General features: G+C 39.0%; 1 protein-coding gene across 1 annotated transcript in view; it reads left to right on the top strand.

The window, feature by feature from the left end:
- Positions 1-12,620, top strand: part of LOC140233699 (regulator of MON1-CCZ1 complex-like) — a 36,590-nt gene that overhangs the window by 9,317 nt on the left and 14,653 nt on the right. The window contains exons 2-11 of the mRNA XM_072313798.1: positions 491-567; positions 1,702-1,786; positions 3,501-3,560; positions 5,216-5,374; positions 5,709-5,777; positions 7,420-7,523; positions 8,396-8,485; positions 8,676-8,745; positions 9,421-9,456; positions 11,494-11,659. Coding sequence (XP_072169899.1) covers positions 491-567; positions 1,702-1,786; positions 3,501-3,560; positions 5,216-5,374; positions 5,709-5,777; positions 7,420-7,523; positions 8,396-8,485; positions 8,676-8,745; positions 9,421-9,456; positions 11,494-11,659 — 916 coding nt within the window. The remainder of the gene's footprint in view (positions 1-490; positions 568-1,701; positions 1,787-3,500; positions 3,561-5,215; positions 5,375-5,708; positions 5,778-7,419; positions 7,524-8,395; positions 8,486-8,675; positions 8,746-9,420; positions 9,457-11,493; positions 11,660-12,620) is intronic.

Raw genomic sequence — 12,620 nt, forward strand, 5'->3', positions numbered from 1 at the left:
TTTTTGTTTTCACTAGAATAATCACTTGATTCAAACTGTAAACTTCAGGGAAGGGAGAATGATGTGAACAAAAATTATTAAAGACTTTAAGAGATTTTTTTTTTTTTTTTCTGGGAGGGGGAAAAAACCCTATTACTTGTTATATTTGTGTGCATGGGACTGTGGACTTAAAATACATTATTGTTGCTGTCCAGCTGCACATATCTATCACCATCATATTCATGCAATATATTCCCTTTCTTGGCCAACTGATCAACATTCTGCTCCCTTAACAAATCACTCACTATTTCATAATTAATTACAGATGAAAGTTCTCACCAATGAAGTATTTTGGAGAAATTTATCAACCATGGTAGACTTTTATCTACAGAAGACCATTTCCTGTGGGATGTAAATATTATAGCCATAGCAACTCTTTATTTCATACTTTTTTTTTTTCAGTATTTCCTCTTGATCATACCTCTTGTGTCTTTTTCTTTTTGTTTTCTAGGTTTTTGCAGTCCGCTCAGGAGGAGCATTTGGAGTTGTAGTGCGAGGAACGGATGAAAAAACAAGCACAACTTTCAGGTGATTAGCCAGCTGTATACTGGCAACATGAATGCATGGTTATTCGTTAGTTATGCAGTTGCAATGTAGCAAGTAATTTATGGAATAAGCACAAATTACTGAATACTGTACCTCAGATGGGTTGCGTTAGGAAAAAAAAAACATGGAGTCTCATAAGGCACTGTCAGACTGACAAAAGATCGAGAAGTTTGGGCCATTGGTACACGCGCAAGCAAGAGTGCGCCGTCCGTTGGCTAGTGATTGTGACGTAACAGTGCACATCTGTACATGACAATGGCTCTGCATTTCGATAGCACTGCCCGCAAACAGATTGAGAAGTTTTGTGGGAAGTTTGCGGTCACACTGGCAAAACTTCGAGATCTTAACCCGCTGAGGACGAGTCCCGAGTATACTCGGGCAGGTGTCTATGGGAAATGCGTGTTGTAGCAAAATCAAACCATCCTCAACGGGTTAAAGATTGCGATCTTAAACTTCTTGATCTTTTGCCAGTCTGACCACGCCTTTAGTGTCTTACATTGTCACTCGTCACCCTAGTCTACTATCTTTTTTTTTTTTTTGGGACTGAGATATGGTGCAGTATAGAAATCTGGTTATTTTTGAAAGATGATCTCTTGGAGAAATATGTAGAGTTCAGGATGTATCTCATCTGTAATCATGAAAAGAAATAGGATTTTTGCAAACATTCAATCGAGACCAAGCTCATTATCTAGATTCATTTGTTACCGGTACTTTGTGCTGGTGGTGAGGGACCCTTTTGCCTTTACTTCTTCCATATACACATACACTCTTCCTTGTAACATATCTTCAAAGACTACAAAACAGTAACAACAGTGATTTGTTGTATGTGTGTAAGCGAAATCATCATTGAAAAACTACATGCCTGCTTGCAGCTTGCCTGATGATGCAACCATTTTAAGTGCAATAGATGTGCCATTGTGGACGATAAATAAGAACTTCAGTGACTTGCAACAGGCAACCAAAAAGCTACAGTCAGGATGAAGCTCGTACATGTGCTATTTAAAATATCGATAGCCTCATTATAAATTCATACTGATAGATGCATAGTTTTGATAAATTTATGTATGTGAGTTGTTGTTTTTTGTCCTTTAATATTTATCATCTTGTGGTGATTAGAATGGAGGACAAAGGTCCTGTGGTTTCCATCAAGTTTTCTGCTGACCTAAAGATCCTTGCTGTCCAGAGATCTCAGAGGACGGTGGTGAGTGGACGCTCCCTTCAAACACGTTGAAAGGGATGGTATAGTATTGGTGCAGATGAGGATTGGGCGTTCATTTTTTTCTTTTTTTTGCAAGATGCCAAGAAACCACTTATGAAATTATACAGAGCACTCCATTTTAAGAAGAATTCTAAATTTGTTAGATGAAAATCGATTTTGGCATGACTGAGACATAAAAAAACCACAACAAACAAATAAACAACAAAGTAAAACAAAGCAATCCTAATAAAAGGTGGGTCCCACCTTTTATTGAAATTTCTCGATTTTGAATATCTCAGCCAATTCAAAACAAGTTATAATCAAGAAAAGTATGATTTAGTTGAATCCTTCTTGGAATTACATGGTGCCTCATACATGCTCATATTTCATAAGAGGTTTCTCATTATCTCACTTAAAAAAATTTGTTAGAAACCTGCAGTTCGGTCTCAAGCAAAACTATATCCCTTTAATACAGTGCATAATTTTGATATGATTAAAATCAGTGTGCTGCACTTGTGAGGATTTTGATGTGTGAATGCTCTGATATCAGCATCCGAATTAAAGCATGTGTGACCCGCTACAACAAAAGGATCCTAAAGTCGCTGACGGCCGAGCCGAGAAAATCGAGTTTAAAGTCACATCATCAAAATTGGTCAAAACAATCAGATTTCTGTTTTTGGCATAATTTTGTAGTCTAAAAATGTTTTGTCCATCATCTGCCGAAATTTCGAAGCTAAATGATCAAAGGAAAGGCAACAAATAAACATTTTTCTGGGCCATGATTCTCCAACTTTCAATGTAAGAGAAACGTGGCCGAAGATTTGGATTTAGCGCCGCAGCTAGACTCCACCCCTAGCAACGAGGGAGTGATCTTATTGGTTTGTGCGTGGCATCCTGATTAGCGATTGGTCGTGTGTAGACCGCTGCCGCTAAGCTTGACTGAACATGGCGGAGGTCGCTAGGAGCGTGCCTTCTATTGTCAAGCGGTGAAAACTGTCTCGCCTCCCCATGACCATGAAAGCAAAAAGGATTTTTTTTAAGGCGTTTTTCTCGAAACTCTGATTTCCTCAACCACTTGACATGCGCTGATAAAATCATTGATATCTCCGCAACTGAGTACTTTCATGAGTTGTGCTATATATGAAATTAAAGTAGAAGAGTACAGGAATAATATCATGCCATTTTTAGAAAATTGTCCTCCCCCGACTTTCGGATCCTTTTGTTGTAGCGGGTCACATTTGTCCTACCTAACAGACAAATTCTAATGACTGCAAGTGATTGAGATATTCGTGCTCTCATATGCAGCAATTACAATGCTCATGTGTTATCTTAATTCTTGTACCATGGTTTGCATTCAGCTACAAAAATGTACATTCATGTACTACAAGACATGGTAAACATTGCTGTATGATATGAGAGATTTCCATTGCGGCCATTCCATGTAGAGTATGTACCTCCATCTGTTACATAAAGGGATTCGAGGATTAGGTAATCTCTATTCATTAAGATTTGATAAGATTCATCAAGATTTGACGAATCATTTGACAAATCATTTGTCAAATCTTAAAGAATTGAAAAAACACTTTATGTGTTGTTAACAACTTGGTATTCAACAGTTCTTTATGTATGCCCAATAGCACTTGCTCTTTCTGTGCACTTTATGTGATTTACAACATGTCTGTCATGACCACTGTTTTGTATACACATCACTACACAGGAATTCATCAATTTCAACTCGGGCAATGCAGATGCAGTGGAGTACTCACAGACATGCAAGGTTGGTATTGCTCAGTATGTAATGATAGCATTGCCTTTCTCACTTTCCAGTAGTCACTAGTAGCTTGTCTCCCCCTCCCCCTTTTCTTTAAATTAAGATTTGTATACAATGGGATACATTTATTATGCTGATTAAAATCAAAGTTGCTAGTTGCTGTTCTCAAAATATTCCACGATTTGATGTGTATCACTGTGCATGTTTTGAAAGAGAGAACACATGTTTTGTATGTCTTGCACTTTAAATGCCAAGTAGTCTTTGAAGTCTAGTTCTATCTAACATCAAAATATTTTAACAAAACTCAGTATCATTATAAGACATTTTTTTTTTTCCCAGTAATGCTGTGAACTTTCACTTGGAATTGAGTTATATTCATCGAGATTTTTATGCCTCCGCAACGAAGTGGCCGGAGGCATTATGTTTTCGGGTCGTCCGTCTGTCCGTCCGTCCGTCCGTCCGTCCGTCCGTACGTACGTACGTACGTCCGTCCGTACGTCCGTCCGTACCGTTTTGTTTTTGTCGATATCTCAAGAACCATGTGGTGGTTTTACATCAAACTTGGTATGAGGGTTTATCCTTGGGGGATAATACTTTGTGTGGATTTTAGGGTCACAGGGTCAAAGGTCAAAGGTCACAGGTTATTTTGTGGAAAAAAAAATTGAAATTTCATGTTTTTCTCCATATCTCGCAAATGGTTTAAGGTATCTTCATGGAACTTAGTACCGGTATATATGCTTGTACCGATGGGCAGTGATTATCTAGGGAAGTTGGGGTCATGGGTCAAAGGTCAGGGGGAGGGGGTCAAAGGTCAAGGTCAACTCCTTAAAATATCACTACTTTCCTTAAAATGCAATATGCCTGAAGGTTTTTGTTTTTGTTTTAACTTGATGTATGCATGTATTACCCAATATATATTCTGTTGGAAGTTTCTTGCCAAAAGGTCAAAGGTCAAAAGGTCAAAGGTCAAGTGAAAGTCCTGAATTGCACTTTTTCCTCCATATCTCAAAAGTAACTCAATGTATCATCATGAAACTTACATATTTATGCATGTTCAACCTAACAGTGATTCTCTTTGGAACTGTGAGGTCAAAGGTCAAAGGCCAGGTTTAGATAATGCTATTTTCCCATTTGATACTGAAATTATACTTTTTCTCAATACCTTGAAAATTACTCAATGCATAAACTTATAAAAGGGTCAAAAGTCAAGTAAAAATCATCAGTTCCCCAAATACCTGCACTCTGACATTTTAATCATTCATCCAATTAAACCTAGTTCTAGGAAATTGAACATTCAGCACATTTGTGGCAAACCTGTCATTTTAATATTTTGCCAATTGTGTGAAACTGTCATCACACATTGTCAAGACATTGTACTATAGACCTATTAGGAGAACCATGCATTATGGCGGAGGCATATCAGTCGCCGTAGCGATATATCTAGTTATATAGTAATACCTGACTAGACTCAAACTGAAAACCCAAATTTGCTGATGTTTTGATAAAATGCCCTTGTACAGAAGTCCATCATGTACACTAAATATCAGTAAGTCACATATTCATAAAAAAGTGAACAATATAGTTTAACAAAAGTGAGTTATCTTTGTTTTTGCTTTTGTTTCTCACACTGTATCAACAATTTACGTTTTCACTGTGACCAGGGAAAGAGTACGAAGATCATAGGCTTCAACTGGATCAACGCCACGGAAATCATCTTCATCACTGATCATGGTCTGGAGCTGTATCAGGTGACGGCAGAGAAGAGGATGTTGAGGGCGCTAAAGACTGTCAATATCAGCATCAACTGGTTCACCTTCATGGTAGGTGGGGTGTACCTGATGACCAATTGATATTGTAGAAATGTGTTTAGTGTACGCCATGATGGGTATGTTAATGTAGCCTCTTGAGTTATAGAGTACATACAGATTATGATTGACTTTTCAGCCACTAGACACTTTATAGACTCGGGGGTTGTTTCATAAAGCTGTTCTTAAAGTTACGAACGGCTTAAGAGTTCCTTTAAAGAGTTTATTTTTGTGGTGGATTTCTTCTGTAAATTTTTGTTGCTACAAGCAATGGTTGGGTAGTGATGTGAGACATGGACAGATATCAAATTGAGATGTTTTGTTGGCATGGCTCTCTGTGTATCCACAGGTGGACAGCTCCTTGCTCCTTGTGTCTTCATCAACTCTTGGCAACACGCTCACTCCCTTTCACTTCAGGGTAAGCTTCTCCCGTTTCTCATTTCACCTTTTTGAGAAGTGTTAGACGCAATGGCCTTAACCCTAAAAACACTGGGCTATTTTGGTAGCTCGAAAGACTGGGGGGGGCCTAAAGGGCCCCCCCTTAAAATCTCGGCCGTGGATCGCGCGATCGCCGCGGAAATTTGCACAATGGTAGTGTGCGATGTAATTTACAAGATCGTATATTTAAATTTTCCAAAATAGTCTTCTTTTATTTTATTTTAATTAATTATGCTAATTTATGCGAGAAATCAGACTTTTTTATCTAAATCAGTAAATAAAGCTCCAAAAGTGCTCATTTTTGGTCTAGATATTTTTTGTAGCACTCTTAGCAAATGTACTTGAAAAAAAAAATCGGTATCAAAATTAATTTCTTATTTATTTTATTGTTTTATGAATTTCTTATGTATTTCCTTGTTTTTTCGACCTTTTGTTTTTGTTGTTTTTTTCAGCAAAATTTGTGGCAGACCCTTTTTGAAGGATAATAATACTGAAACAAATTGATTTTAGCCATTGAGAGTAAAAATAAGCATATTTATATGAACCATGTGATAAAACTCAATTTGTATTGACTTTGTACACAAAATCGCATTTTTGAGCCATTTTCGGTCTCACGTGCATGTACAAAAAGTTATGTAACTTCAGAACCGTACCCCCGGGCGTCACAAATTTGGTGTCAAAATGTGCGGGAAACTCGAAAGAAAAAAGTCACAGAGCATCGCGGCGAGAGCATTGCGTGTTGCTGAGTAATCCCGCGAAATGTCGAGGGGGGGCCTTTTAGGCCCCCCCCCCCCCCCAGTCTTTTTAGGGTTAATTCACGAAGGTCTGTGGACTACAATTGGAGCAAAACTTTATTGAATATCTGTTGGTGTACATTCAGTGTGTGAAGTATGCGTATTCCCAAACTCAAGATTTTTATAATTTACAGACTAAATTTCATCTACCCCACCTTATTCCTTTGTTTGCGTAGACAATGATGCCACTACTTTTTAGGCATGAGTTTAAATCAAATGTTGTAATTACCATATATTTTGTGGGCATTTGTATTTATGCAAATTTTGGGAGTTGAGATTTATTTAGGAATATTACGGAGGGGGGGGGAGGGGGATCACTTGAAAAAGCAATGACGATAAAAACTTAGAAAAGTAGGAAGGCATGCATATATACTGTGATGACACAGATGACAGCTTTCAAAAAAAAAGAAAAGAAATACAAGGCAATAGGCCTGTGTAGTTTACCATCTGGGCAAAGGTACAAATTTGTTTGTTTATTCTTTTACAAACTTGCAGTTTTTCAAATTCAAGAAATTCTTCGGTCGAGGTGTTTTCATTGCAACTGATTGACAAATTGCCCTACATCGACGTTAAATAAGCACTGAATTGATCAGTGTTTTAGTAGTAGCCATGATAAAAAAATCATGGGCGTACTTACTTGAGCAGGATTCGAACCTACGACCTCCTGATCTCCAGACAGGCGTCATCTCCACTAGACCACTGAGCTTCCGCCCGACAGCAGGGAGGGCCTACTGAATTGAAAAGTCAATTCAATGCTTACTTACATCGATGTAGGGCAATTTGTCAATCACTTGCAAAACTTGCAGTTTGTTTGTTATCCTTCAACAGCCCGGAAACATCATGAAGCTGCCCAAGTTTGAGGTGGACCTCCCGGCCGTGCCAAAGCCTCCCAAACTCACTCTCCTTGAGAGGGATGTCACCATCGCAATCCTGTGAGTGACATTTCACCTATTCATTACGGGAACCTGGTATACCAGGTTCCCTTGGGAGCAACTGAAGACACAAATGCCTGCTTTCGTAATGTTTCTTTGTGTTGAATTGATCAGGAAAATAGGTTTGATAAAAAGATAAGAGTTTATTCAATCAGTATTCCTTCTTTTTCTGTTGGGAAGATGCATATTTCACAGTATTATTTACCTTTTCTTTCCTGATTTCGTTTACGCTTGTTCTGCTATAAAACTCGTATAAACATGTGCATAGTGATCGAAGATGAGCTCAGTAGATTTCTGTGTTCGCTGACCCCAGTCATCCCATTCAGGTGCCTTGTTTTGTGTAGAACAAAAGAGGCTGTGAGGAGCCCATCAGGGCAAGCTCTATTCATACCTTGCACCCGGTCATTATTTTCACTGTTCGATGGCACATGTAGTTGACCATGGAAAGGGGATACTTGTACTGCTTGACTGCTTTTGCGCAAGTGGATGACCAACCTGTCCATTCTCTGTTGATGGGCGAAAAAAATCTTGTTTTGGGGCATTAAAGGCACTCAGAGAATTGCGGAAGGAACGGGTTAATACACTTTTGAGTGCGTGCTTTGAAAAACTTGCCTTGATTCTTCTTCAGGTGCTTATCCCATTGAGGAATAGTCCTGAGTACACTCAGGCAGGTGTCTATAGGAAATGCTTGTTGTAGCAAAGTCAAACCGTCCTCAGTGGGTTTAAAAGAAAAGATAGGATTGAAACAAAAAGAAAAACAAAGAGAAATTTAGAGAAGCGTAGAAAAGAAGGCACAATTAAGCAAAGCAAAACAGAAAACAACAGTGAAATAAAAATACTGATGGCTATTATTCTGCCCCATAACTCTTCAGATACAGTGTGATCTATGTCGTGGTACTTCGCCATCAACCCAGGGGGCCGTCCAACAAAGGTGCTGAGATTGTCCTGTACCAGCTTCAAAGGTGAGCTTCAGAATTTTTTTTACTAGCTGTTATGAAAAAGAAAAAAAAAATAATTAAGTCGCAGGAAAAAAACAACAAAACACATACCCTTGATAATACAAATTGATCTCCTTAGTATCTTGACACCCTAACCTGAGCAAATATGTAGAAATAAGAACTTCTCAATTTCTTCCAATATGTTATTTTACAGGGAATCTCCAGCCAAGAAAACAGATGTCCTGCGACTGAATATGAGTGGGAGGTTTGCCGTCAATGTCGTGGTAAGAAGTCTGACTAAATGTGTCTCAATGCCCCTGAAGTATGTGATATGATTAATTTGTGTGTGCTTTGATCCTATTCTTACTGGGGGGGGGGGGGGGGCAATTTTACCCCCTCTTCAATTCTCGGGGCCCCCAATTGGGCAATCGCTGCAAGAAATTTGCCTGAACATAGAGCAGGATGTCAACTACAAGATTATATGGTTATACAAGAGAAAATATTGATTTCCTATTTTTGATTAATTATGCAAATCTATGTTAAGGGTTAAGAGAGTTAACTAATGGTTCCAGTTAAAGGAAATTTTTTGCATTTCTTTCTTCCTTGTTACTCTTGTTGATATACTTAGCAATGGGGATATATTGAAGTCGTAGGTCAAATCCTAGAGTTACACGTAGGCAGATTTTCCTTCACACCAACTGTTACATAGCTTTAATAGTGGAAGGGAGGGGGTTATTGAGGCTACTAAGCGAATACATTATAATGAAATTTTAGGCAACTTCTCATGTTGACATATGAAATATGAATGAAGAATAGACCAAGAAGTAATGATTACAAAAAAAAAATGGGAACAACAGTGTGATTGATTTATTAATTCACATGAATGCTTGTTCAATGTCTGTACTCATACTCATCTATATTTTAGTAACAAATAAACAAAATTCACTTTTTATGCACAGGACAATCTCGTAGTTGTTCATCATCAGGCATCAAAGGTAAGAGAAATTGATATTTTACAGAGGCTGTGGTATGATATCATCGTCATCATCTTCTTCTACTACTACTACTACTACTTCATGATCTGCACTTATTCTTTTACTGTGCTTCCTTGATTAAATGTGACTAGCTACAACAACAGGATCCGAAAGTCTTGGGAGGTCAGTTTTCTGAAAATGACATGGCATTATTCCCTCCCTCTTCCGTATTAATTTCATATATAAAACGACTCATAAAAGTACTGGGTTGTAGACATATCAATTTTATGAGAGCATGTCCAGTTGTCTAGGAAATCAGCGTTTCGAGAAAACCACCTTCAAAGATTTCCTTCCAACGCTGTCATGATTAAGGGGAGGTAAGACAGTTTCACCTCTTGGCAATAGAAGGTATGCTCGTAACAGTGTAGCAACCTCCATGATGTTCATTCAAGCTTAGTGCCAGCGGTCCATGCACGACCAATTACTAATCAGGATACAACGCACTGACCAGTAAGATCACTCCCTCATTGCTAGGGGCGGAGTCTATCTGCGGCGCTAAATCTAAGTCTTTGGACATGTTTCTGTTCTGTTGAAAGTCAGAAAATCATAGCTCAGAGAAATACTTATTTCTTGCTTTTCCTTTGATCATTTAGCTTCAAATTTTCAGCAGATGATAGACAAAACATCAGATTACAAATTGTGTCAAAATCAGAAATTTGACGGTTTTGATGATATGACTTCAATCTCAATTTTCTCGCTTCAGCCGTGGGCGACTTTCAGATCCTTCTGTTGGGGCGGGTCACAAATGTTATGGTATCCAAGCCATGTTTTTCTCAATGCCTTGTTCTGGTTTAATTAATAGCAATATGAGATTGTGTTTCGGCAACTATATTATAATGCCTAAAAGAGGGTAATTGCTGGATGAACATTTCTCCTTTGTGTTTTTTTTTTCACATCGGGAAGCTACTGCTGAAGGATGGGGATATATGTGACCCACTGCAACAAAAGGATCTGAAAGTCAGTGGAGGACAATTTTCTGAAAATGACATGCCATTATTCGCTTACTCTTCCACTTTAATGTCATATAGAGCATGACTCATAAAAGTACTCGATTGCGGAGATATTGATGATTTTATTAGCGCATGTCGAGTGGTTTAGGAAATCAGCGTTTCGACAAAACTGCCTTCAAAGTTTTCCTCCCGATGCTATCAGGATCACGGGGAAGCAAGACAGTTTTCACCGTTTGACAATAGAAGGTACGCTCCTAGCAACCTCCTCGATACTCATTCAAGCTTAGTGCAGCGGTCTACGCACAACCAATCAGTACCCAGGATGCCACGCACTGACCAATGAGATCACATCCTCGTTACTAGGGGCGGAGTCTAGCTGCGGCGCTAAATCCAAATCTTCGGACAAGTTTCTGTTCCATTGAAAGTTGGAAAATCATGGCCCAGAAAAACGCTATTTTCTTGCCTTTCCTTTGATCATTTAGCTTCGAAATTTCCGTAGATGATAGATAAAACGTCAGACTACAAAATTATATCAAAAACAGAAATTCCATGGTTTTGACCAATATTGATTACCTGACTTCAAATTTCATTTTCTCGCTTCAGCCGTAGGCGACTTTCAGATCCTTCTGCTGTGGCGTGTCACAGATGTTATGGTATCCAACCATGCTTTTCTCAATGCCTTGTTCTTGTTGAATTAATGGCAATATGAGATTGTGTTTCGGCAACTGTGTTATCATGTCTAAAAGACGGTAATTGCTGGATGAACATTTCTCTTTTTTATTTTTATTTTTTTGTCAGGAAGCTACTGCTGAAGGATGGGGATATATGTATTTAGATATATAGATCAGGGGCGGTTCCAGGAATTCTGTAAAGGGGTGGCGCCTTTTACGAAGGGGGCACAGGCACCCCCTCCATATTTTCTCTTTTTATTTCTCTTGTTTTACCAAAAAAATGAAAAGGTGGCGTGCACCAGGTGCACCCCCCTCTGGATCTGCCACTGTAGATAAAGAAGGTAAACTGTGTTCATGTCTCCCCCTCTTTTCTTCAGACATCAATGATCTTTGACATTGGGTTGACGCCAGGTGAGACTGACAACAACTGCAACTACCACCACCCAGTTCTGGCACCTCTCCCCATCAGACCGGTCAAGCTCAAGGTTGCCGGGATACCGACGCAGACGGGACTGGAGATGAGGGAAGTCGGTGTGGAGCTCTGTATCCTTGTCTTCCCTTCGATGTGATAGATGAAAAAGTGATCTATCTGAGTCTTTTTATCCCACATTCACTGCTTTTATGAAATGATTTCAAAAAGGTGCTGTAATGCTTTCCTTTTTTGTTCAAGGAACCCTTTGAATGTCTTCTGGTTGGATTTCAACATACAGCGTACTGTTATAATTTTTGACTCGTCATTAGCAAGATAATATTTTAACCCGACCAAGTTGAAATATTAGTTTTTATCTTTCAGTGATCGTGAATTCTGTAATCTCATTGGTCAAGCAACCACTGAGTATTTCCCGTATTCCGTGAATAAGGTCATATTGTGCGCATGCGCTAGATCCGCCACTGAATATTTTCCGTATTCCGTGATATGACATGATAATACACAGCTAGCTGCGCATGTACCAAAGACGCTTAACTGAAAAGATATGAAAGTATGCACTATTCCTGTTCAAAACAAATGGACAGTGCGTGGTCCTCAAGCGTATTACGCACATCACCTGAGACCAGTCAAAGACACTTGATAAACAACCACAACAACTTCAAAGACAGTGCGTCTCAGGTGATGTGCGTCTTTGCCTGAGACGCGCTGTCTTTGAAGATGTTATCTGGCTACTATTTTATGGCGTGTTCGAATGCGCGCATACTCAGCTGGCGAGACATAAGTCAACATGGCTGACAGCCGGCGATTTCAACATTATTCATGAGAGGAAATCAGCGAGAAGACGGTTAGCACTTACACTTAAAAAGATAAAATCTTTACCCCCTGCTAGTTCTTACGAAATACGGGAAATATCTACGGTCTGGTGCCATATTCCATTCAGCCTCCGGCCTCATGGAATATGGCACCAGACCGTAGATATTTGCCCGTATTTCGTGAACAAGCAGGGGGTAACTAATAGTATCAACATCAACACCTTGATTAGCCAACCACTATTCATGCTGTGCCATTAATCAC

Source organism: Diadema setosum, chromosome 10, assembly GCF_964275005.1.
Source record: "Diadema setosum chromosome 10, eeDiaSeto1, whole genome shotgun sequence".
NCBI classification, from domain to species: domain Eukaryota; kingdom Metazoa; phylum Echinodermata; class Echinoidea; order Diadematoida; family Diadematidae; genus Diadema; species Diadema setosum.